This window comes from Pleurodeles waltl, chromosome 4_1, assembly GCF_031143425.1.
Source record: "Pleurodeles waltl isolate 20211129_DDA chromosome 4_1, aPleWal1.hap1.20221129, whole genome shotgun sequence".
In the NCBI taxonomy this organism is placed as follows: Eukaryota; Metazoa; Chordata; class Amphibia; order Caudata; family Salamandridae; genus Pleurodeles; species Pleurodeles waltl.
In genome coordinates, this window is record NC_090442.1 from 232116860 (window position 1) to 232144678 (window position 27819).

Here is a 27819-nt window from a genome sequence, read left to right on the forward strand (position 1 = left end):
TACAGATGTAGGGTGGGCCAGGCTGAAGTAGAGAACTACTACCTGGAGACACGGTTCACAGAGTGGGCTGGATAGAAAGAGTGCCACAGCAACAATAAGTGCAGCGACACAGACTGCTACATATTGGGGACTTAAACCCACCTTCCATCCACATCCCCCCTCCACCGCTCTCGGGGGCGCTCGGGGAGATATAATATTAGTATATTGCATACTACTGGTTGCCTGGCACAATGGGGAAGACTTCCAGGAAGAAGGACCCAGACACTGGCGGTCTGGCCTCAAGAAACTCTACTAACCGAGGAAGGGGCAACTGCTTCACAGCCGGGATCTCTGAAAGGCCCCAATCTAAATGATATTCTGCAGGCCTCTGGAGAGGTACTTGAAACAATGATAGACACTTTGGTGGTCGATGCCTTGCGGAACGAGTCACAACAGCAGAGAGAGAGTTGGCCCAAGTCCCCCCCCAGCATTGGTGATCATCGGAAAACAACTCAGACAGACAGACAGAGTTAGGGCGGAGGACACAGAAAACAGGTTGCGTTGGAGCATCAGGGTGATTGGCCTACCTGAACGTGTAGAAGGGAACCACTTGCTGGACTACCTTGAACACTGGCTGAGAGAGGAAGGAGCAAAGGAGGGACTTTCTCCCTTTTTTTGCGTTGAAGAGGGCATATAGGTGCCACTGCAGTCTGTTGTGGCCAGACTGTTGCATTACAAAGACCATGACTACATCATAAACCAAGCCAGATTGAGGGGTGACCTCAAAGTAGAGAACAGTAAAGTCATGTTGTTCCCAAATTTCACTAAGGAGGTCCAAAAGCAGTCACCCCCTTTTCTGGAGAAAAGAAACCCCTTCGGCAACTGGGTTTTACTTATGCCATGGTGTTTCCTGCAGGATACGACTGACGACGTTGAATGGGGTGCAATTTTCCCGAACACCACAGGAGGAATGGGAGTGGATAGATAAGCAACCACCTCTGGAATTAGGCCATGGGTCCTCGAGGAGGAAGATTACAAGGACTAGATCAAAGCACAGGACCAAAAGCTTCAGCAAAGCTGAACCCTCTGGGGGGGGGGGGGGGGGAGGGGGGGGGGGGGGGAGTATCCAGCAAGAACAGATGCGGGCGGTGGAAGCAGTGGTGACATTGAGCGTAAGAAGTTCAAGTCCCCCATCGATAGTGGGTGACAATGGGACTCAGGACTCTGATTGTGGATCCGTCTCATCTTGGGCCTGTTCCAGAGCTGCCCATAGTGACACCAGGGACTGCTAATGAACTCCTGTAATGTTGCTGCTTTGTTGTTATTGTTATGATTGCCATTTGTGGTGTGGTTTTCTGATGGTGCTTTGAGGGATAATGGTGATACTCCCAGGCCCCTCAGCCACTGGTTACTGTGTATCATGTGCTGCAGGATAGAAGATCGCCTGGCGTTGAGGACTCAAACAGTCACTGTCCCCCCCACCTTTGAGTAGTAATCAAGGGCATGCCCGCGAGTGTCTGTGGTTAGAATGTGAGTTTGGATTGGAGGGAAGGGGGGGGGGGGGGGGGGGGGGGGGGGTCATTGCCTACTTGTCCTGGGGAGACAGTGAGTTGGGCTGAATGTTGTCTGTTTGGAAGTTGGGGTTTTACGAGTTACTTTCTATTGGTTCTGCTGTATATATCTCAGCCCTGGGTAAGAGCTCTACATATTTGTGTCGGGGTCAAATGGTGGATGCAAATGGTTGTATGCGGATATGCCTGATGACGGCCTCCATTCACTATATAGTCATATCCTAGAACATTAGGGGAATTAATAATATGTCCAAATAGTATAAAGTGTTTTCGTACCTCAATAGAAGGGGATGTCCATTTGGCGCTGTTGCAGGAAACACACCCAGCGGCCAAGGAGGGGTTAGCACTGCAGAGGAAATGGCCAGGACAGGCCTACTACACCATGTATTCTGCTTATGCAAGAGGGGTACTTATCTGGGTACGTCAGGGTTCTGTTCCAGAACACTGGAGGACTGGTAGACCCAGAGGACAGATTTGTGGTGGTAACGGGAAGACTGCCTGACCAAGACACAATGGTGATCGATCCCACTGAGGAACTCTCCGGTCAGCAAAACAGCTTGGATATTTGTGGCATGGCAGGCTAGATCGGGACTGGTGGATACTTGGTCTCCCTTGCACTCGCTGACTAGGGATTACTCGTGCTTTTCGGGCCTCCACGAACTTCATAGAAGCTTAGAGGTGTTTCTATGTACACCGGATGTACATGGCTTGGTACATGAGGTTGAATACCTTGCTTAAACCATCTCGGATCACAGCCCAGGACTACTTTATTTGGGCTGGGAGCAGACGCAGTTCTGTATACCAGTGTGGAACTACAGCAGGAATCTCTAGAAGATTCAGTTTTTCAGGACACAATTAGTGATAGTATTCAGCAGTATTTTGAAGACAATTAAGGATGTACGCAGCGGTATTTTGGAGACAATACTGGCAAATGCATCACACAATTGTAGAATGAGATGGCATTTTGGTATCTTGACCCTGAGCCACAGACAGTGAAGCAAGCAAACAATTTACTCGCTTCAGGCTGGGCATTGTTGAAAAGTTTTCTGCTTAACAGCCAATTGTAAAGATACAGAGATCTATGAGACATGAATGCCATAGTGGCATAAGTGTTGTGCTGCCACCATAGTCAGATACTTGGTAAAGATTCTTGGAGTAGGCCTGATCATAAAGGCCAGCACAGCAACTTAGTAATCCTGCGGTACTTCTAATGTACTAGATACATCTGTATGTAGAAATAAGTATGCTTAATGTTTAAGATCACCTTGTAGCTTCCTTTCTGTGTAGAAGAGCTGTCACTTTGAAATATAAAGTCTACACATATCAGTTGAAAGACCAAAGATCTATAATCAGTCTAAGTGCTCTAGCTTCCTTGAGAATGAGGAAGCAAATGGAGTGAAACAGGCGTTCTCCCAACAACAGTGTTCTCCTACCGGAGACCAGACTGGAAAAAATATGAAGAAAATTTGGATGGTCCATGACACCAAGGGCCAGATGTAGCAAGCAGTTTTGCCCATTCTGTGTCTATGGGAAAATGTGTTCGTACATATGGCCCTAAGATCCTTAACATGGACCTCTTGAGGAACTGGGGTGTGTCATTGACCAGTGGTGCCTACAGGATGGTCAAAATAGAGTTGCACTTAGAAGACATAATTTCAGTATAGAAACTAGTAACAATTTTCTACTTTTCAAGTTTCATCATTCACTCAATCACTGAAGACTGGACTCTCAAAGAATGGTCTATTAAGGGCCTTGATACCAGTTTAGTTGTCAGACTTTGCTCTCTACCCTTTACGTCCATATTAAGTGGAGGGGTAAGCATTTTTGGTCTCAAGTAAAGCACTTCCAACTAACTGGTCACCTCATTCTGGGGGTATGCTGGCTCAATATGTTACTGGCGGTAAATAGAACAAAGACCCATCATCCTTCGCTGTGTGGTGGCTCTAGGAGCCTGATCTCCTTAAAAGGCCCCTTTCTTTTTCAATGTGTTTTTGAAGCAAGACCACTCCTCTGTAGTTTAGATGTGAAAAGATCACTTCGTGCCACAGGAGATCCAGCCTTATAGCTCATTACTTTTTTATTCTGAGGGGCACTCACGCATGGATGTGTTCCATAGTACTGTCTCCTACAGTAGTGGTAAGGGACCTTCATAAACTGGAGATGACCCTATGATCTGTAATGGCGAGAAGTGCTAATGCAGTCACCAGATAGCAAATCCAAATACCTAAATGTGGCTGTGTCAGTCCTGTTAAGAAATCCAGTATCTCCTGCCATAGAAGTACCTTCTTAAATATAAACAAAAGATACTTTTGCAGCTACCTCAAATGAATTCAAGCAATGTTTGAGAACAATTGCTAGACTGAACTTCTGTTAACATAGCATACATTTTGTGAAGGTCAGTCACTGAAAACTTCAAGTTACAGTTAATGCGCTGCTTTACCCCTGCTGTGAACAGCATGCATGGCAGAGAGAGAGAAAATGGTTTGTTTAGCCAGCTATAAGCTAAACCAAAATAAATATCATGTTCTTTAAGGAAGGAGAAACCGAGAAAGAATGAACAGCTCTACCCAAACACAGAGCACAAAAGAAGCAAAGACCTCTATTCTGTCAAAACAGATAAAACGATATTAGGTTGGGGGCATGGTGGGAGATAGGCATCAGGTGCTTAAGAATCATGGCCAAAAAGAACTCCATAAAATAATTTACAGTGAAAGTTCTCTTTTGGAGGTGCTTTCTCATACTCTCTGTGGCTCACTTGTCATTCCTAACCAGTTGGGAAGGAAGAAGAGAAGGAAACTCAATTTCTAGGTCCTCTGCATATGGAGTTGAGGGTTTTAAATAACAAAATTTAAAAATAAAACTGTTTAATGAGGACATGAATATTGGTACCAATCATACTACTGTTGGTTTTCTCAATCAATCCTATTTGACACTCTAGAAAGAGGTATTTAATCGATGTAAAAAATGTATTACGAGTTCAGCCTGGCAGTGACTGCTATAAACAGGAATTTAAACAATAATTCTGCTGCTAAATTTAAATATCATATTAGTAACTAACAAAGCAGCAAGTATTGGAACTTGTAATGGTATGCATTTCGAAAACCCTAGGAAGCCATGGGAGTCCATGACAACAACAGATAATGTATATGGATAACTAAGCTGCATTAAAGGGACATAATCGCTGACGAATTATGACATCTACTATTCAACTGAGATCCTGTACAGAAGTCCTGACCCAAGGAGATACTCCTATATTTACTTTCCAAATCCATCTATTGCTTCAAACTCAATTTAGCAACCACAAAAACTATCCCTACATTCGATCAACTGCAGCTCCACACAGTAGAATCCTATTATCTTGTTTCTTAAAAATGCAAGGCCAACTCATTATGTGAAGTGACAACCTTAAAACACTTAAGGACTAACATACCAAAAACAGGTAATATATTGTAAGCAAACAAACTTTCTGCAGGTTTACCACCCCTCCCCCACACACTTTAGCCCCCATTTTGACTACTAGTGTAGTAGGATTCTCGTCATGGGGACGAGGCTGCTGGTTTTGTGCAGCAGCACAACCATGTGGGGGACTGAGTCTTATCCCACATTGTCTGGTAACTGTCAGCCTAACACTTTCGGGTGGCTAGCAGCACCTCACCAAAACCCAAAAGTAAAGGTGATTTGTGGCAGCCTGACGCATGACACTCTAGGACTTCTCAGGGACATCATTGTGGACCAGATCTTACCCCTTTCTCTCAGTTACATAAGTCTCATACATGCAATAACAAAGAGAAGCAGGATTTGGTTCAATATATTTATTGAAGCAACTGCATTCTACATAAAGAGACATGAATGGTGATTATTAGGAAAATGAAACACAACACTATTATCATTGTGACAGAAAATGAGGAACGGATAAAAAGCCCCAACATCCTGTCACACTAGTGAATATAAAATCCCTACTTGCACTACTAAAAATCTACATGAGAGCGATAACAGTGTTAGACCTAATCTACCCTCACTAGTCTCTGTAATGAAGACCTATCCCCATACCTGAGTAATGAGCAGGGGGTTGCCCGATTGTCTGCTGGAAGTCCTCCCAGGTGGTTGGAGTGACAAGGCCTAGTTTAGCAGAGCTGCGACGACATGGTACAGCATAAGATGTCTGGTTGGAATGTTTCCCTCTAACCTCGTTTGTGGCAGCTTGTAGTTTTATAACAAAACGTGCTGTTGTTCTGAGAACTGCCCTGACGTGATAATACATCGCTTCTGAGTAGGGTTCACACTACTCTTTAGACCAGAAATACTCAGTAAACAATCATGTACAGCCTCGGTTGAGCACAAGAAGAGATGCAGCGCAAAAGAAGTAATAACAAATTCTGAGTGGAGGGGCAACTGATAAAAATGATAAAACATCACTGCTAAAATGAAGCTTTTGCTAATATAATAAAAAGGAATAAATGACATGAACAGGTCACAGGGCACAGGTCTAGAGCTAAAATAAATGTACCCATGCAAAGCGCTAAAATAACCCCAAGGCACTAGGGACTGGTCTAATGGCTCTGAAATCCCTGAGCCCTGCTAAATAGAGCAGGGGTTCTGGCTCTTAAAATGGTGTATGTTTATTTAGCTTATTCCCAATTGGCATAACCCAACCTATTTGTAAGACTTTAGTAAGTGGTACCAGGAGTAACTAGGGCTGGAAGGTTTATGTATCTCTCGTGGACTGCAGCACTAGTTGCGTCCCCACAGGTACAACAAGGTAAAACTACACAAGACCGCTGGAAAACACATGCATTTTCACAGAGCACTTAAGCAAATAAAAGAAAATGGTGCCTCAAAAACCAAGCGGTGTAATGACAGTAGTTCGTCTATGTACTAGGGGAGGGGCAACCACAAAAGGAGGAAGGAACACCCACACACGTTAGCAAATTAGAAGGGAGCAAATAAGTGTTAATGTAACCAACCAATGGAAAGCAATGGGTGGGCTCTAAACCTATTGTAAACTAATAATACTTTTCGCAACAGACAGCGCATGCACGGTCTAATAGGCGAGATCTAAAAAGCAGGGTCAAGAGACAGTTAGCCAATTAAATGAGAGAATGGCTTTGACAGCAGCAAAGCAAGCCAAACCTCGTTAGTTAAATCATGTTACCTTAACATGTGGTTTGCTTTATCTATGAGAATCAGAATCTTTCTGCTTTCCACTACTCTCCGAACACAGAGTGCCCTTTGTCTTCATAATATTCTTGAGAAAATTAATACAAACTCAACTGCAAACCTGCTAACAAGGTAACTAAATGCAGGTACTGAGTGTGCATATTTTGTTTTTGAATCCTGTAATTTAAGCAGGAGATGAGACAAGAGGCACCTACCTGCTTCTTTATTATTTTTAGGTCTAGTTAAAGAGTTTCTGGCGGTGGACCTCCACCTCCTCCCCCACAACTAACAACATGGGCGGAGCAAGTCTTGGCAATACTGCATCGTGAGGGCTTCGCAGAAGTAGCAGGAGGAATGGACTCTGGTAAGGCAAAGCTTTACTATTATATCCGCTACCCGATCTGTAGAATCAATCAATCGTGCATTGTTTGGTGATGCTCGTGGTGTTTCTGTGCTGTTCTAACATCCAGGTCAAAAAGATGACTGGGAAGAGAGTCATAACATTTACTGAACTTTAAATAGCTCAGACCTTCAATCACTAGTGTCTTCAATAAATGTAAAATGTGTAAATAAGGAACATTATATAAAGATTACAGAGTGGTGATAATGTGACTGATGGCATTGTGATTTATGAAACAGAACATAACAAAATCACTAAACTGCAAGAAAATGTTTACTTGTGAGCACGTTACTTACCTTCAGTAGCAGTCCTTATGCTGGATACTCTAACTAAAGGTTCCTAACCTTAATAATATCCTCAGGTGCCAGTCTAGATCTGGAAGATTTTTCAGCACAGCATCTGCATGCCAGTAGGCAGCGTCATGCGGCTCCACACTGACTCAACCACTGAAGTGATATTTGGAGCAGCATAAGTGTAATCCAAGCATGCAACATCAGCTTCTTATAGGACACCGTCCTCGCCATGCACTGCTATTACAACACACATAACATCTTCTATGACATCAGTGATAATATCTCTGCAACATTTGCTGTAAAATTATTGATGAGAAAACTGTGCATGGTGGGGGTGAGAGTTATAATTACTTTGGGCATGTGTTACAGTTACTTGAGATAACTAACTATAACTGCTGGATTTCTATAGTTATGTGCATGTAACTATAACGTGTCTGTAACCTTTGGGTTTTTTTGTGTGAACTTTTAAGGTTCTTTAAATTTTATTTCCTAACTAGAATGTCCCTGTAACCAGTTTTGTTCAGTGAATATATAGATATGTTATCTTATCGACTCCAACCTCTAAACCCTACACACCCCAAAAACCTAAAAAGACCCTTGCACCCACAAATACCGCAAATTCATCCTAGACCCTCAAAACACCCTTGCCACCCAAGTTCCCCCTCTAAACAAAAACTCTAAAAATACGCTTTCCACCCAAATACCTCTACCCACTAAAAACCCTAGATAATACCCTTGCCACCCAACTACCCCTAGCCACCCCAAACCCTAAAAACACCGTTAACATCTAAATACCCCTGCCCACCCTAAACATACACTTGTCACCCAAATACCCTTACTCACCCCAAACCCTAGACATCTGAATACCCACCCCTAACTCTAAAAATACCCTCGCCACCTACCTACCTTACCCCTAAAAATACTCTCAACACCCTAACACCATAAAAAATCCTCCCACCCAATACACTCACCCTCCCCTACCTGGAATTATATATATATATATATATATATATATATATATATATATATATATATATATACACATACACACACACATACGTACACATACACACACTATGCTACACTTACCTGCAAAATACTTTGGTTTTGTTGTAAAGGCATGCATGGTAAAGACATATGCGTGGTAAAATTTCGACATTTCTGCGTGGTGAAGGTATATGCATTGTAATGGATGCATGGCAAAGGTACTGCATGGTAACAGCGGTGTTGTAAAGCCCGTTTCTCCTAATTAGCACCATTTTAATTGGAAAAGACTCCTTTCCCCAGAACGAGGTGGGAGGGCAGTGAGAGAATCTGCAGCTAGGCAGAGAACCCACCAGAAAGAGCAGTAACTTGATCTTCTGATGAATACGGCTAACTGTAGATTCCTCACCTTTAGAATAGACACCACAACAGTACCTCCCTCTGGTGGTGGGTCTGTGGAATAACTCAGATCAAAATGTTCTGCAGGGCCGAAAGTACAAAATGCCCTTCCTATCGGTCCTGGCTATGAAGGCAGCTGTGCTTGGTGCATGCGTGCACCTTTCAAATATCCCCGGCATGACCTATGCCAGCAAACGCTATGGTAGCAATCTTAGCCATGGTGGGATGGACCTTGAATACTTCTGGAGGCTGCCTGTTGGCCAGTGCATGGCAGATCTTAATGTAGAGTAATCTCCATCAGAACAAACTCAGTTTCTGCATTGTTTTGTCCTGCTATACACCAGAGAAACCAAACAGTCCTTTGTTTGATAAACGTAAAAGCTAAGCACCCTTTTGAGTTTCCAAACTATGGAGTATCTACTACTCTTTCGATGGGCGAGGGGAAACAAACATCTGAAAGTGATGCACTGCCTGAGGTGGAAGAAGTCACGACCTTCAGGAGAAAAGCAGCACTAGTCCTCAATACCAGTTAATACTAGTTTGTCCGTAAAGAATGTGGTGTAGTGTGGCTAGAATAATAAATCTTGGAGCTCATTCATATGACCTATCGAACTCGCCTTCTCAGCAACCTAAGAATACCTCACAAGCTTTCTTTGACAAATTAGCAAATTGTGTTAGACACAAAATGGTAAACATTTACTTGGAGTTTGATCACTCCAGGGTTCAAGAGTACCCAATTAGGATTTTTTATCTCTTCTTTCCGATACATCCTCCAATGTTATCTGCCTTTGCTCGGTTTCCGTTCTTCAAGTTAAGGAACTCCAGATGGGTATTAAATCTGGTTCCTGTATAGCTCACTGCCCCCCAAAATTCTGCAACTCACCCCAGATATAGTGGCAGAGCATTTGGCTAGGACCTTTAATCAGATACTGGAAAAGGGAGCTTTTCTTAGTCTTTGAAAAGAAACCATTATCACCCCCTGCCGAAGAAGCCCAACTTAGATTTAGAGGATTTCGAAAATGTTCATCCTATTTCCCTGTTGTCAACTCTTGCTTAAGTTCTGGAGAAATACATCAATCAGGAACTGATGAAATTCATCGATTTGCATGACCTCCTTGATCCATTTGCCAGATTGGCCTCAGAAGTGGGCCCAGTACCAGGACTGCCCTTGTAGCAGCAGACTGTATTGGAGGTCAGGTTGACCAGGAAGAAGCTGCTAATCTGGCTATGCTGGACTTATTGGCATCCGTTGATACAGTTTTCCCTAAGCGTATGGCCCATCATTTACAGCACTTGGGAGTTAATTCCAAAGCTACACTGCTTCCTCACAGATAGGGTACAAGTTGTCAGCTGCAAACAGTTTAGCGCTAAGGCTTTTTGTCTTCCTTGTGGGGTGACCCCGGCCTCCTCACTTAGCCCGCCCTTCTCAATCTCTATGTCCCTCCCCTAGCTGCTGTGGTACACTCTTTTGGCTTCCAGGTTCTTTTGTTTGCTAATAACACACAAATTATCATGTCTATAACGGACAGGTTACCTTTGGTGCCTGACAAGTTCAAGAACTGCATGACGTGTTTTATCCTGGCAGAGCTCAGCAAATCGGTGGCCGTTGCTTTGATCACTTCTGGCTTAGATTACTGGAATGCCCTTCTTATGAATATCAATAATTCTTCGCTGAACAAGCTTCAGGTCATTCAAAACTCCACAGCGCGTGTTACCTTTAACACTCCTACCTAAACACCTTTCTCATCACTGAAGGCCTTCGGATCCCTCACTAGTTCCCAGTTAGAAGTGTGTGATTTTTGTAAAGCGTTATGCACAGTTTTACTGGCACTGCACCACAAGGGACACCGGCTCATCCAATCAGCTTTTCACTGGAACGTGCCCAATAAGCTGCTTAGACTGGCATCCAGCGGGAAGGTGGTGGTCGATAAGATCTGCAAACCCAGATGGGCCAGATGGTCTTTTACCAATGCTCCAGCAAAACTGGATAACACCCTACCCCTGCTTACATTACTGAAACCAGTACACTGCCGGCTTTCAGTGAACACCTTAAAACTTGGCTCTTCTCTCTCTAGTTCTTTGGGGCCATGAGAGTCTCCTCCTTACAGCTTGGGCATTTGTTCTTTGACTGGCTTAGCGTTTTGCCACGCTCAGGTTTAGTGCACTTTAGAAATACTTTTTTTCATTTCATTATTATATTGTGGTGAAAATTCATCCCAACCATCATCACCAAAAGCTGATTGGCTCTGATTAGAGTCTGATCAGAACAGTTGTTGGAGCACTGGAGGATGGCTCCTAACCAAAGGCACTGTCTTATCTGAGCCACAAAGTGGCAAGCAGGGTGCATCAACTGTCCGAATGTAGGAATGTGGTTTCCTCCATGGTTGAGACATATTTGGTCTGACAGAAGAATAGGATCGACATCGTCCTTCTGCATCAGCGGCATCGGCCCAGCGCTAACGCAGCAGGAACGGGTGTGAATCGTTGTACCAGGCATGAATAGTGCTGACAGGCGCAAAGTAGGTTCCAAAGTCGGAGCTGAACCCAAAATGGGTTCCGGAGCGAGAGACGCAGAGGGTGGGACCCACCAGAGGTAACCAGTCAGGAGTCTGGAGGCCCCCGCAATCATAGTGCCCCACAAGTGTGGCACAGGGAGCCAAAAAGGTGCAGAAGATCTGTTGCAGCGCCAACGAACCCAGGAGTTGGGTGTGCATCTAGAGCACTTGCAGCCTCTCGGTAGGGGACTGGGTGGGAGACAGAGAGGCACCTTGAAGTTCTTGCGATTTCTCAGACAAGGCCCTCTTCGACGTCTTGTGTTCCTTTTTGGATTTGGACTTACCTGAAGACTTGGACTTACCTAAATACTTAGATCACAAAAACCTGTCGTATGAACAGCCCAGAGATCGTGAATGGGTCTGTGTTCCTGACTTCGAGTGGGCATTACTCAACTTCCTGCCGGGGTCTGCAACACACGGTTTGTCTTCATACACCTGAATTGACTTTGGGTTCATGATGGTAGGGTTATTGCACATTTTGGAGTCATGGCCCAAACCCAAATTCCAAAAACACCTCAAGGGGATGTGTCACACATTTGTTTGAAACTGTCTCTACAGCCATTAAACCCTGAAGTTTTATGAGAGGATAGTTTCCTCTCACACAATGGAAAGAAAATTGGTAAAGGAAAAGCATGTCTGCCACCAAAAAAAGTTAGGAGTTCAATCTGAGTATGAAGGCACAGTACAAAAGGAACTGACATCAGCGCACATGAGTTGGGCTTATATGCTACTCTAGCATCTCTTCCAGGGCAGAGCAGAGCCGTAAAACACTACCTACTGGTCTACTGGTGCTGTGCTGAAACATCAGGTGCAGCCTGGCGCCCGGGGATATTCTAAAGGTGAGGAATCTGCAGTAAGAAGTATCCATCAGAAATTGACAATGATCAAGTTTGTGGGGTAGACATTACACAGTCTTTTAACAAAGTATATGACAAGATACTGTGGGTTTTCATGGCTCTTAAACTTTGGAAGAACAGTGATCGCTTCAATTTGTCTGGTAAAGACAGTTCAATAGGAGCTGCCAAGTTACTGGTCGGATCTCAGCTTCGATGTTGCACAAGGTGGATTTTAAGACAGTAAGGATGTCATGTTTGGCACAGCACAAGTGAGGAGGGACATACTACAAAATAACTTGTGAGTCACATGCTCAGTATTTTTTGTCATTGGCTTTAAAGACTATGGGGGTCATTACGACCTTGGCGTGCGGCCGCCAATGCGGCCGCACTCACGCGGCCCCCATTATGACATTCCCGCTGGGCCGGCGGGCGCAAACCAAGTTTGCGCCCGCCAGCCCAGCAGGGATGAGGCCGCAACATAGGAGCCGGCTCCTAATGGAGCCGGCGGTGTTGCGGCCGTGCGACAGGTGCAGTTGCTATGCAGACAGTGAAAAGCTGGCCGGGGCCCTGTTAGGGGGCCCCTGCACTGCCCATGCCAGTGGCATGGGCAGTGCAGGGGCCCCCAGGGGCCCCAGGACACCCCTTACCGCCAGCCTCTTCCTGGCGGTGCAAACCGTCAGAAACAGGCTGGGGGTAGGGGTGTCATAATCCCCAGGGCAGTGCTGCTTGCAGCGCTGCCCTGGCGGATTATCAGTGCCGGGGCTAAAACGGCGGGAAACCGCCGGCCCCGGCGGTGCGACGGCAGCGCTTCCGCCTCGGTCGTAATAGGGCTGGAAGCACCGCCAGCCTGTTGGCGGTGCTTCTGTCCTTTTAGCCCTGGCGGTCTCGGACCGCCAGGGTCAAAATGACCCCCTATGAAGCTTATACCCATGTTTCAGGCAGAGACCCAACCAGTGCTGTGTTGGTGTGCCTTGGTATGTCAGTTCAGTGTAAATCGGGTACATAATTGCCATAGTTAATGAGAAGTTAATGAGAACAAAGAGGCGACAAAGTGGTAAGTGCATGACTCATTTACTTCATGATACAAAGCCAGTTGGCAGATATGTAGGAAACAGAAAAGAGCTAGCTCTGCTCAGACTGCCGATTATGAATGGCATGCCGGAACTAGCACAAGACTACTGTTTTAAAGCAAAAGCATCAGTCCACGTGTTACACATTTATGTGCTCTGGTGGAGAAGTGAGTGGGGAGCCCTTCAGAGTGTGTAGGCCTCCCTTGTTTGAGTGAACCCCACAAGCTTCAAGTATATATTAAAAAGGATCAAATAGGACTGATTGCCTAGGGACTTTGTAAGACAAAAGAACAGCTTTGTAAAGACCTTTGTACGCCACACTAGTTGAGTATGCCTTTGACGAATAAAACAATCTAGAAGAACGTTTCACTCAACTTAGGAGGATGTGTCTTGTATCAGCTATTCTAATTACTTGAGTATATACAATACCCAAGGCAAGTGTAAAGAAACATGCATGGTATTAATTACCTTTGTGTGAAAGTGCTATATCCTAAGGTAGGCAAAATATTTTTTTTAATAAAGTGTGCTTTATAGTTTGTTCTGAAACATATATTGTTCACTTATTCAAATTCATAAATATGCAATCAAGGAAGAGGAAAAAACATAAAAATATAAACCATACCGCACTAAATCAGGCGATCGTATAATCCCTTCCACAATGTTGTCACGGATCTGCTGACGATCATTTTCATGGATGTTGAAGGGAAACAAAGCCTCTCCAGGTGGTGGCTCTCGATCCGGCCAGTACTGCGTCACCATGTTCTTCAGGTAAATGGCAGCTAAATTACAGGAAAATATCCTAACACAGCAGCCAAGAGAGGAGCACTATAATCCATTTCTCTAAAGAAACACTACTTAATATTTATTCTAGTACGGGATGTACAGCAACAGTCTAGCACATGCTCACTGATAGGGATATTGCAAGCATGAAAATCAAACAAGGAATACATTCATCTAAAATTTACGCTGATTATTCCATTGACATTCAAGCAAAATGTAACAGCTTTGGTCCACATTTATTGAACAACAAGTGTGTGACCAAAGATTGCATACCCAACATGCTTACAGAGCCTCACACTGCTTTTTGAATGAACACCTTTTTCTTCGCCACACCGCAGAGTCTTACAGCCAAATTAAGAATTAAATGAGTATGCATGTCTTCTGTTGAATATCACCCTTGTTTTAATGTTATTTCTTTTCTCTTTTCCTTCTTTTTCTATAACACTGGCTACAGAATTGTTGAATCATCTGTGCTCATAAATTCTATACTTCATGATAATTTAACCAACTGTTAATCACTCTGTAAAGGCAACCATTCTCTGGGTACCAGGAATTTTATGCGAACTGAGAGTTTAATATATAATTTCATACAAATCTTCTTGGATGTTTCAAGTGTGAAACAAGTATCAAGGGGACCGCATGAGAGAAAAAAATGAAAATGTCACTTACCCAGTGTACATCTGTTCGTGGCATCAGTCGCAGTAGATTCGCATGTTTTGCAATAGCTCGCCATCTGGTGTTGGGCCGGAGTGTTACAAGTTGTTTTTCTTCGAAGAAGTCTTTCGAGTCACGGGACCGAGTGACTCCTCCTTTTGTCTCCATTGCGCATGGGCGTCGACTCCATCTTCGATTGTTTTTCCCCGCAGAGGGTGAGGTAGGAGTTGAATTGTAGTAATAGTGCCCATGCAATGGAGTGACTAAGTATGCACCTATTTAAGGTTGAGATGATACATATACAAATAGTTGAAGGTAACTTCCAAACTGCTACAGGCTCCCGGGGAGGCGGGTGGGCACATGCGAATCTACTGCGACTGATGCCACGAACAGATGTACACTGGGTAAGTGACATTTTCAGTTCGATGGCATCTGTCGCTGTAGATACGCATGTTTTGCATAGACTAGTAAGCAGTTATCTCCCCAAAAGCGGTGGATCAGCCTGTAGGAGTGGAAGTAGTCTGGAATAATGTTCTTAATACGGCTTCACCTACTGTGGCTTGTTGTGCGGATAACACGTCTACACAGTAGTGCTTGGTGAATGTGTGAGGCGTAGACCATGTGGCTGCCTTACATATTTCTTGCATTGGGATATTTCCTAGAAAGGCCATGGTAGCACCTTTCTTTCTGGTTGAGTGTGCCCTTGGTGTAATGGGCAGCTGTCGTTTAGCTTTAAGGTAGCAGATTTGGATGCATTTAACTATCCATCTGGCTATACCTTGTTTTGATATTGGGTTTCCTGCATGAGGTTTTTGAAATGCAATAAATAGTTGTTTAGTCTTTCTGATGTTTTTTGTTCTGTCAATGTAATACATCAATGCTCTTTTGACATCTAATGTATGTAGTGCCCTTTCAGCTACGGTATCTGGCTGTGGAAAGAACACTGGAAGTTCCACTGTTTGATTTAGATGGAACGGTGAAATAACCTTTGGCAAAAATTTAGGATTGGTCCTTAGGACGACCTTATTCTTGTGTAGTTGTATAAAAGGTTCCTGTATTGTAAACGCCTGAATCTCGCTTACTCTTCTTAGGGAAGTAATGGCGATGAGAAATGCCACCTTCCAGGTTAGGAACTGTATTTTGCAGGAGTGCATGGGTTCAAAAGGTGGACCCATAAGTCTAGTTAGGACAACATTTAGGTTCCATGAAGGAACAGGTGGTGTTCTTGGTGGTATAATTCTCCTAAGGCCCTCCATGAATGCTTTAATGACTGGTATCTTATATAGGGAAGTTGAATAGGTAGTCTGCAGGTATGCAGATATTGCTGCAAGGTGTATTTTAATGGAAGAGAAAGCCAGGTTAGATTTTTGTAAGTGAAGCAAGTAACCCACTACATGTTCTGGAGTTGTGTGTAATGGTTGTATTTGATTAATATGGCAGTAGCAAACAAACCTCTTCCATTTACTTGCATAGCAGTGCCTGGTGGATGGCCTTCTGGCTTGTTTTAGGACTTCCATACATTCTTGGGTAAGTTGTAAGTGCCCGAATTCTAGGATCTCAGGAGCCAGATTGCTAGATTCAGCGATGCTGGATCTGGGTGTCTGATCTTTTGGTTGTGCTGTGTCAACAGATCTGGCCTGTTGGGCAATTTGATGCAGGGTACTACTGATAGGTCTAGCAGCGTTGTGTACCAGGGTTGCCTTGCCCAAGTTGGTGCTATTAATATGAGTTTGAGTTTGTTTTGACTGAGTTTGTTTACCAGGTAAGGAAGGAGAGGGATAGGAGGAAAAGCGTAAGCAAATATCCCTGACCAGTTCATCCATAGGGCATTGCCTTGGGACTGTTTGTGTGGGTATCTGGATGAGAAGTTTTGGCATTTTGCGTTCTCCTTTGTCGCAAACAAGTCTATCTGAGGTGTTCCCCAGAGTTTGAAATAAGTGTTCAGAATTTGGGGGTGAATTTCCCATTCGTGGACCTGTTGGTGATCTCGAGAGAGATTGTCTGCGAGTTGATTTTGGATCCCTGGTATAAATTGTGCTATTAGGCGAATTTGGTTGTGAATTGCCCAACGCCAAATCTTTTGTGCTAGCAGGCTTAACTGCGTGGAGTGCGTCCCCCCTTGCTTGTTTAGATAATACATTGTTGTCATGTTGTCTGTTTTGACGAGAATGTATTTGTGAACTATTATTGGTTGGAAAGCTTTTAGTGCTTGAAAAACTGCTAGAAGTTCTAGGTGATTTATATGCAGTTTTGTTTGATGTACGTTCCATTGTCCTTGTATGCTGTGTTGATCGAGGTGTGCTCCCCACCCTGTCATGGAAGCATCTGTTATTACGTATTGTGGCACTGGGTCTTGGAAAGGCCGCCCTTTGTTTAAATTTATGTTGTTCCACCACAGAAGCGAGAGGTAAGTTTGGCGGTCTATTAACACCAGATCTAGAAGGTGACCCTGTGCTTGTGACCATTGTGATGCTAGGCACTGTTGTAAGGGCCTCATGTGCAGTCTTGCGTTTGGGACAATGGCTATGCATGAAGACATCATGCCTAGGAGTTGTAGTACCATCTTTGCTTGTATCCTTTGTGTTGGATACATGCGTTGTATGATGGTGTTGAAATTTTGAATTCTTTGTGGACTTGGAGTGGCTACTCCTTTTGATGTGTCTATTATGGCTCCCAGGTATTGTTGTACCTTGCGCGGCAGAATTTTGGATTTTGTGAAATTGACGGTGAACCCTAGTTTGAAGAGGGTTTGTATGATATGATTTGTGTGATTTGAGCACTCTATTAACGAATGGGCCTTGATTAGCCAGTCGTCTAGATATGGGAACACATGTATTTGCTGCCTTCTTATGTGTGCAGCGACTACCGCTAGACATTTGGTAAAGACTCTTGGTGCGGTTGTTAATCCGAAAGGCAGTACCTTGAATTGGTAATGTATTCCCTTGAATACAAACCTTAGGTATTTCCTGTGCGATGGGTGTATTGGTATATGGAAATAAGCATCCTTGAGGTCTAAAATTGCCATGTAGTCGTGTAGTTTTAGCAATGGCAATACTTCTTGTAGTGTGACCATGTGAAAGTGGTCTGATTTGATGAAAGTGTTCACTACTCTGAGGTCTAGGATTGGTCTCAGCGTTTTGTCCTTCTTTGGTATCAGAAAGTACAGTGAGTAAACTCCTGTGTTTATTTGTGTGTTTGGCACTAATTCGATTGCATTCTTTTGCAATAGTGCCTGCACTTCTATCTCCAGGAGATTGGAATGATGTTTTGTCAAATTTTGTGCTTTTGGTGGTATGTTTGGAGGGAATTGTAGAAATTCTATGCAATAACCATGTTGGATAATTGCTAGAACCCAAGTGTCTGTAGTGATTTCCTCCCATGCTTTGTAATAATGACTTTTTCTTCCCCCCACTGGTGTTGTGTGGAGGGGGTGAGTGACATGTGAGTCACTGTTTAGTAGTAGGGGTTTTGGGGCTCTGAAATCTTCCTCTATTTCTAGGGAATTGCCCTCCTCTATATTGTCCCCGAAAACCTCCTTTATACTGTCCCTGGTAACTGGACGGTGTTGCTTGTGAGGTGCTGGCTTGTGTGCTCTGACCCCGAAACCCCCCTCGAAAGGGTGTTTTACGGAATGTGCTGTAATTCCCTCTGCTCTGCGGGGAGTAGAGTGCGCCCATGGCTTTGGCAGTGTCCGTATCTTTTTTGAGTTGGTCAATCGCTGTGTCCACTTCTGGACCGAACAGTTCTTTTTCGTTAAAAGGCATATTGAGAACTGCTTGTTGAATCTCTGGTTTAAATCCAGACGTTCGGAGCCATGCATGCCTTCTGATAGTTACAGATGTATTAATTGTCCGTGCAGCTGTATCTGCAGCGTCCATGAAGGAGCAGATCTGGTTGTTGGAAATGGTCTGTCCCTCCTCAACCACTTGTTTTGCCCTATTTTGTAAGTCCTTGGGCAGATGTTCAATGAGATGTTGCATCTCGTCCCAGTGGGCTCTGTCATAGCGCGCAAGTAGTGCCTGGGAGTTCGCGATGCGCCACTGGTTTGCAGCTTGTGCTGCGACTCTCTTACCAGCTGCATCGAACTTGCGGCTTTCTTTATCTGGGGGTGGTGCATCTCCAGATGTGTGAGAGTTAGCCCTTTTCCTAGCTGCTCCTACAATGACAGAGTCTGGTGGCAGCTGCGTAGTGATGAAAACCGGGTCTGTAGGAGGCGCCTTATACTTTTTTTCCACCCTTGGTGTGATTGCCCTACTTTTGACCGGCTCCTTAAAGATTTCTTTTGCGTGCCGGAGCATACCAGGGAGCATAGGCAGGCTTTGGTATGAGCTGTGGGTGGAGGAGAGTGTGTTGAATAAAAAATCATCCTCAACCTGTTCTGAGTGGAGGCTTACGTTGTGAAATTGTGCTGCTCTAGCCACCACTTGAGAATACGCGGTGCTGTCCTCTGGTGGAGATGGCTTCGTAGGGTATGCCTCCGGACTGTTATCTGACACTGGGGCGTCGTATAGGTCCCATGCGTCTTGATCTTGGTCACCCTGGCTTATGGTGGTGTGAGCTGGGGAGTGTGATGGAGTTCGTGCTGGTGAGACGTTAATCACGGGCGGAGGAGAGGGTGGTGGGGTAACTCTTTTCACCACTTTTGGTTGTGGTGTCTGTTCAGTTTGGAACTCCAACCTTCTCTTTCTTCTAATGGGGGGAAGGGTGCTTATTTTTCCTGTCCCCTGCTGTATGAAAATACGCTTTTGCGTATGGTCCACATCAGTTGATTGTAGCTCTTCCTCAAACCTATGCTTTTGCATTTGTGAGGTTAGCGAGTGCTCTTCTGTATAAGAGCCTGAAGCTGGGTCGCTTGCAGTTTGTTTCGGCACCGAAACCCTGTCTGCGTGTTTTTTCGGCTCCGAGGTGACTTTTTTCTTTTTCGGGGCCAAAACCTCTCGGCGTCGATCTTCTTCGGTGCCGCTGTCTCGGCGTCGAGCCGTGTCCACACCGGCATCTCGGTGTCGAGGCTTGTCTCCAGCACTTTCTCGGTCCCGAGAAGGCTGCGTGCCGGTGTCTCGACCGGAGTCGGACGATCTCGGCACTGTTTGGGCCTTTTTCGGTGCCGACGGTCGGTAACCGAATTTATGGGTGGAGCCATGGCCTGATGGCAGTGGCGTCCCCTGGGCCTTGTAAATCTTCCTCTGTGTGGTTTTCGACGTCTTACTCACGGTTTGTGTATCGTCGAATCCTTCGGAGTCCGATTCTTGGATCGAGAAGGTACCTTCCTCTTCCTGTTCCTCGAACTCTCGGTGGGCTGTCGGCGCGGACGCCATCTGAAGTCTTCTGGCTCGACGGTCTCGGAGTGTCTTTCGGGACCGGAACGCACGACAGGCCTCGCAGGTGTCTTCACTGTGCTCAGGTGACAGGCACAGGTTACAGACCAAGTGTTGGTCTGTATAGGGGTATTTATTGTGGCATTTGGGGCAGAAACGGAACGGGGTCCGTTCCATCGGCGTTCTTCAGCACGCGGTCGGGCCGACCAGGCCCCGACAGGGGATCGAAAAAACTACCCCCGAAGGGCACCGGAGCTCTTCAATCCTTCGACGCGGTGTTGAATCTAACTACGCCGATCCCGAACGCAACAATACCGACGAAAATCTTCCGAAATTAGCTATCTTTCCGTTCCGAAACTCGGAGCGACAGGAACACGTCCGAACCCGTTGGCGGAAAAAAAACAATCGAAGATGGAGTCGACGCCCATGCGCAATGGAGACAAAAGGAGGAGTCACTCGGTCCCGTGACTCGAAAGACTTCTTCGAAGAAAAACAACTTGTAACACTCCGGCCCAACACCAGATGGCGAGCTATTGCAAAACATGCGTATCTACAGCGACAGATGCCATCGAACATATACTATCAAAATATGAAAGAAAGCTTGATGGACGGTGGTGCGGACAATCACAAACAGGAAGATCACTGATTTTAGTATGGTGTGAGTAACTCTCCCCATATTCTTTCTTAATCACTACAATCATTGCTGTGAGAAGATGCTCAAGATTAATACCAATTTACTGAACCTCCAAAAAGGACCCCCCACCAATAAGCAAAACTGCAAAGTATGTTCAAGAAACAATTATTTGTGAATCTACATGAAACATATGGAAAAAAAACTTTCCCTGGATCGAATGCAATTAATTCTATTTGAAAATGACAAATGACAGCACTAGCTACCATAGTAAAAAAAGAAGATTTTTGTTAAAAATCAAGGGTCATTTTTAACAAAGAAAGCGACCATGCCTTTCCAAGAATGGCGTTACTGGAGGAATGATACTAAATCCAGCACTTACATAAGTTTAGATGGTTCTACTTGAACATCCACCCAGAAAGGATTGCTTTCCATGGATTTATTGAATTGCACTCATTTGTATTCAACTTTGAGCTGAGGGTGTTCTGGAGAGGCAGGCCTTGGAATCCCGTGAATCTTCCACCACATTTTATTTGCTTGAAGTAGTATTGTTGAAACAACTGATAAGAAGCCGAATGCAAGTTCCTGGCAGGGACGAAGTGATAAGACTAGTTTTGAAGGGAGATAATGCCATTTCCCAGCATGCTTTGTACAAGATGGAGAGTGGCCTATGTTTTTTGCTGATCTATAAGGAGCCTGTGGAGTATGCCAAACGGCTGACCTTAAATGGTCATGTCTCTGTAAGTCAAGGTAAATTCAGTTGTCTAGCTTTACATTTTTTGTAGCCTGACGATTTATTCAGAAAAAAATGATACAGGCAGTGTTGCAATAATGCAGATGAAGCCACAGAATGTAATCAGTCGAGCCAGAAAATCGATGTCCATTTTTTAAGCCTCTGTAACAGAATACTGCCAAAGGGTTTTATTCACTAAGAGGTCGATGATTGTGAATTTCAATCAATATGAGACTGTGAGTCTAAGACTAGAAAATTCATTTATATTTGTGACATTTGAAAAAGTTTCACAAGTTTGAAGGAGGTGAGTAAGCATGTGGGAGGCAAAGGGGATGCAAAGGTGACAATAAGGTGTTTTTGTGAAGGGTTCTCTGATGTTGCTGATCTTCGCGTCAAAAGTTAACACTTTGACAGGCTTAATCTTGGGTTATCAGTAAAATCTGAACAGCTCTGAACATAAAATACTCAAATGACTAGCTAGATCAGGAGTCAAACCTAGTTTGGTGTAGGGGTTAGACAGATAGATAGATGAGGTTAGAGTGGAGGGGGTGATTAACGAAAGGCCAAACTATGCATGAGACTGGCATTAAAGCCAAAGATTCAACATTATGAGCAAATCACAAGTTTAGAATGGGGGAGTGAATCGAACAAGTAGCAATATGGGGAGGCTGGAGAGCCTACAATGGTACAGACTGGGAGAACCAGACTGATCAAGGGAACAACCCCTCACAATCCCAGCTTACGGCTGCATCACCTTGTGGAGTTGATTGATGGGATGTTAAAGTGGAAGGTGGGGAGACCAGGACGTTGTCCACATTTCGACATACCAACAAATACTGCTTACATTACTGATGGTACGTGATCTGAGTACTAGTGATACTGTGTGTGGCAAAGAATGTCCCTGCGATAAAGTAAGTAATATTTTTGTTTTTTAAAGAATATATGAGTGGTGTCACAAACCACTTTTTTGAAACCTAGTGCTTTCAAATGTTATATTAGTTAAATACTTTATCTGCAACATTGAGTTTACAGCCTGGACGTCGAAAGATCACTTCTGGTGATGACACGGTTTGGGTTGATAGAAAGTGTGTAACTGCACCTTTGAAAAAGTGCATGCACCGTTGAAAAAGTGCACAATTCAAATTTCCATGCAGAGCAGAGACGTGATGTTTATTAAGTCACCCCTTTACTTTCCTTTGGGATTTCTGTTTTCACTTATAATTCAGTTTCAGCTCATCAAAAGGGGTGTGTGGATGGAGCTTGAATCAAGAATTTGATAGCTCGAGGAGATGTTATTCTGTTTCGGATGTATCCGAAGCATGATTTGTTGGCAGACTGTGTATTCATGAGGTCAAATTTTACAACAGGCTTGCAGGCTTTGGGATGTTATGAGAACTTGGTTGTATTTGAACTGGAATAGGGATGAAAATGTCACTTACCCAGTGTACATCTGTTCGTGGCATCAGTCGCAGTAGATTCGCATGTTCTGCAATAGCTCGCCATCTGGTGTTGGGCCGGAGTGTTACAAGTTGTTTTTCTTCGAAGAAGTCTTTCGAGTCACGGGACCGAGTGACTCCTCCTTTTGTCTCCATTGCGCATGGGCGTCGACTCCATCTTCGATTGTTTTTCCCCGCAGAGGGTGAGGTAGGAGTTGAATTGTAGTAATAGTGCCCATGCAATGGAGTGACTAAGTATGCACCTATTTAAGGTTGAGATGACACATATATAAATAATTGAAGGTAACTTCCAAACTGCTACAGGCTCCCGGGGAGGCGGGTGGGCACATGCGAATCTACTGCGACTGATGCCACGAACAGATGTACACTGGGTAAGTGACATTTTCAGTTCGATGGCATCTGTCGCTGTAGATACGCATGTTCTGCAATAGACTAGTAAGCAGTTATTTCCCCAAAAGCGGTGGATCAGCCTGTAGGAGTGAAAGTAGTCTGAAATAATTTCCTTAATACAGCTTGACCTACTGTGGCTTGTTGTGCGGATAACACGTCTACACAGTAGTGCTTGGTGAATGTGTGAGGCGTAGACCATGTGGCTGCCTTACATATTTCTTGCATTGGGATGTTTCCTAGAAAGGCCATGGTAGCACCTTTCTTTCTGGTTGAGTGTGCCCTTGGTGTAATGGGCAGCTGTCGTTTAGCTTTAAGGTAGCAGATTTGGATGCATTTAACTATCCATCTGGCTATACCTTGTTTTGAAATTGGGTTTCCTGCATGAGGTTTTTGAAATGCAATAAAGAGTTGTTTAGTCTTTCTGATGTTCTTTGTTCTGTCAATGTAATACATTAATGCTCTTTTGACATCTAATGTATGTAGTGCCCTTTCAGCTACGGTATCTGGCTGTGGAAAGAACACTGGAAGTTCCACTGTTTGATTTAGATGGAACGGTGAAATAACCTTTGGCAAAAATTTAGGATTGGTCCTTAGGACGACTTTATTTTTGTGTAGTTGTATAAAAGGTTCCTGTATAGTAAACGCCTGAATCTCGCTTACTCTTCTCAGGGAAGTAATGGCGATGAGAAATGCCACCTTCCAGGTTAGGAACTGTATGTCGCAGGAGTGCATGGGTTCAAAAGGTGGACCCATAAGTCTAGTTAGGACAACATTTAGGTTCCATGAAGGAACAGGTAGTGTTCTTGGTGGTATAATTCTCCTAAGGCCCTCCATGAATGCTTTAATGACTGGTATTTTATATAGGGAAGTTGAATAGGTAGTCTGCAGGTATGCAGATATTGCTGCAAGGTGAATCTTAATGGAAGAGAAAGCTAGGTTAGATTTTTGTAAGTGAAGCAAGTAACCCACTACATGTTCTGGAGTTGTGTGTAATGGTTGGATTTGATTAATATGGCAGTAGCAAACAAACCTCTTCCATTTACTTGCATAGCAGTGCCTGGTGGATGGCCTTCTTGCTTGTTTTATGACTTCCATACATTCTTGGGTAAGTTGTAAGTGCCCGAATTCTAGGATTTCAGGAGCCAGATTGCTAGATTCAGCGATGCTGGATCTGGGTGTCTGATCTTTTGGTTGTGCTGTGTCAACAGATCTGGCCTGTTGGGCAATTTGATGCAGGGTACCACTGATAGGTCTAGCAGCGTTGTGTACCAGGGTTGCCTTGCCCAAGTTGGTGCTATCAATATGAGTTTGAGTTTGCTTTGACTGAGTTTGTTTACCAGGTAAGGAAGGAGAGGGAGAGGAGGAAAAGCGTAAGCAAATATCCCTGACCAGTTCATCCATAGGGCATTGCCTTGGGATTGTTTGTGTGGGTATCTGGATGCGAAGTTTTGGCATTTTGCGTTCTCCCTTGTCGCAAACAAGTCTATCTGAGGTGTTCCCCAGAGTTTGAAATAAGTGTTCAGTATTTGGGGGTGAATTTCCCATTCGTGGACCTGTTGGTGATCTCGAGAGAGATTGTCTGCGAGTTGATTTTGTATCCCTGGTATAAACTGTGCAATTAGGCGAATTTGGTTGTGAATTGCCCAATGCCAAATTTTTTGTGCTAGCAGGCTTAACTGCGTGGAGTGCGTCCCTCCCTGCTTGTTTAGATAATACATTGTTGTCATGTTGTCTGTTTTGACGAGAATGTATTTGTGAACTATTATTGGTTGGAAAGCTTTTAGTGCTTGAAAAACTGCTAGAAGTTCTAGGTGATTGATATGCAGTTTTGTTTGATGTACGTTCCATTGTCCTTGTATGCTGTGTTGATTGAGGTGTGCTCCCCACCCTGTCATGGAAGCATCTGTTGTTATTACGTATTGTGGCACTGGGTCTTGGAAAGGCCGCCCCTTGTTTAAATTTATGTTGTTCCACCACAGAAGCGAGAGGTAAGTTTGGCGGTCTATTAACACCAGATCTAGAAGGTGACCCTGTGCTTGAGACCACTGTGATGCTAGGCATTGTTGTAAGGGCCTCATGTGCAGTCTTGAGTTTGGGACAATGGCTATGCATGATGACATCATGCCTAGGAGTTGTAATACCATCTTTGCCTGTATCTTTTGTGTTGGATACATGCGTTGTATGATGGTGTTGAAATTTTGAATTCTTTGTGGACTTGGAGTGGCTACTCCTTTTGATGTGTCTATTATGGCTCCCAGGTATTGTTGTACCTTGCGTGGCAGAATTTTGGATTTTGTGAAATTGACGGTGAACCCTAGTTTGAAGAGGGTTTGTATGATATGATTTGTGTGATTTGAGCACTCTATTAACGAATGGGCTTTGATTAGCCAGTCGTCTAGATATGGGAACACATGTATTTGCTGCCTTCTTATGTGTGCTGCGACCACTGCTAGACATTTGGTAAAGACTCTTGGTGCGGTTGTTAATCCGAAAGGCAGTACCTTGAATTGGTAATGTATTCCTTTGAATACAAACCTTAGGTATTTCCTGTGCGATGGGTGTATTGGTATATGGAAATAAGCATCCTTGAGGTCTAAAGTTGCCATGTAGTCGTGCAGTTTTAGCAATGGCAATACTTCTTGTAGTGTGACCATGTGGAAGTGGTCTGATTTGATGAAAGTGTTCACTACTCTGAGGTCTAGGATTGGTCTCAGCGTTTTGTCCTTCTTTGGTATCAGAAAGTACAGTGAGTAAACTCCTGTGTTTATTTGTGTGTTTGGCACTAATTCGATTGCATTCTTTTGCAATAGTGCCTGCACTTCTATCTCCAGGAGATTGGAATGGTGTGTTGTTAAATTTTGTGCTTTTGGTGGTATGTTTGGAGGGAATTGTAGAAATTCTATGCAATAACCATGTTGGATAATTGCTAGAACCCAAGTGTCTGTAGTGATTTCCTCCCATGCTTTGTAATGATGACCTATTCTTCCCCCCACTGGTGTTGTGTGGAGGGGGTGAGTGACATGTGAGTCATTGTTTAGTAGTAGGGGTTTTGGGGCTTTGAAATCTCCCTCTATTTCTAGGGAATTGCCCTCCTCTATATTGTCCCCGAAAACCTCCTCTATACTGTCCCTGGTAAGTGGACGGTGTTGCTTGTGAGGTGCTGGCTTGTGTGCTTTGACCCCGAAACCCCCCTCGAAAGGGCGTTTTACGGAATGTGCTGTAATTCCCTCTGCTCTGCGGGGAGTAGAGTGCGCCCATGGCTTTGGCAGTGTCTGTATCTTTTTTGAGTTTCTCAATCGCTGTGTCCACTTCTGGACCGAACAGTTCTTTTTCATTAAAAGGCATATTGAGAACTGCTTGTTGAATCTCTGGTTTAAATCCAGACGTTCGGAGCCATGCATGCCTTCTGATAGTTACAGATGTATTAATTGTCCGTGCAGCTGTATCTGCAGCGTCCATGGAGGAACGTATCTGGTTGTTGGAGATGGTCTGTCCCTCCTCAACCACTTGTTTTGCTCTATTTTGGAAGTCTTTGGGCAGATGTTCAATGAGATGTTGCATCTCGTCCCAGTGGGCTCTGTCATAGCGCGCAAGTAGTGCCTGGGAGTTCGCGATGCGCCACTGGTTTGCAGCTTGTGCTGCGACTCTCTTACCAGCTGCATCGAACTTGCGGCTTTCTTTATCTGGGGGTGGTGCATCTCCAGATGTGTGAGAGTTGGCCCTTTTCCTAGCTGCTCCTACAACAACAGAGTCTGGTGGCAGCTGTGTTGTGATGAAAACCGGGTCCGTAGGAGGCGGCTTATACTTTTTTTCCACCCTTGGTGTGATTGCCCTACTTTTGACCGGGTCCTTAAATATGTCTTTTGCGTGCCGGAGCATACCAGGGAGCATAGGCAGGCTTTGGTAGGAGCTGTGGGTGGAGGAGAGTGTGTTGAACAAGAAATCATCCTCGACCTGTTCTGAGTGGAGGCTTACGTTGTGAAATTGTGCTGCTCTAGCCACCACCTGAGAGTACGCGGTGCTGTCTTCTGGTGGAGATGGTTTTGTAGGGTATGCCTCTGGGCTGTTATCTGACACTGGGGCGTCGTATAGGTCCCATGCGTCCTGGTCTTGGTCACCCTGGCTCATGGTGGTGTGAGCTGGGGAGTGTGATGGCGTTTGTGCTGGTGAAACGTTAATCACGGGCGGAGGAGAGGGTGGTGGTGTAACTCTTTTCACCACTTTTGGTTGTGGTGCTTGTTCCGTCTGGAACTCCAACCTTCTCTTTCTCCTAATGGGGGGAAGGGTGCTTATTTTTCCTGTCCCCTGCTGAATGAAGATACGCTTTTGCGTATGGTCCACATCAGTTGCTTGTAGCTCTTCCTCAAACCTATGCTTTTGCATTTGGGAGGTTAGCGAGTGCTCTTCTGTATAAGAGCCCGAAGCTGGGTCGCTTGCAGTTTGTTTCGGCATCGAAACTTTGTCTGCGTGTTTTTTCGGCTCCGAGGTGACTTTTTTCCTTTTCGGGGCCGAAACCTCTCGGCGTCGATCTGTTTCGGTGCCGCTGTCTCGGCGTCGAGCCGTGTCCACACCGGCATCTCGGTGTCGAGGCTTGTCTCCAGCACTTTCTCGGTCC

At 44.6% G+C, this 27819-nt stretch overlaps 1 protein-coding gene across 2 annotated transcripts in view; it reads right to left on the minus strand.

Moving 5' to 3' along the window:
* Window positions 1-27819, minus strand: part of IPO8 (importin 8) — a 650601-nt gene that overhangs the window by 570762 nt on the left and 52020 nt on the right. For both annotated transcript variants that reach the window (XM_069228192.1, XM_069228193.1), the window contains exon 3: window positions 13867-14023. In XM_069228192.1, the coding sequence (XP_069084293.1) occupies window positions 13867-14023 (157 nt within the window). The remainder of the gene's footprint in view (window positions 1-13866; window positions 14024-27819) is intronic.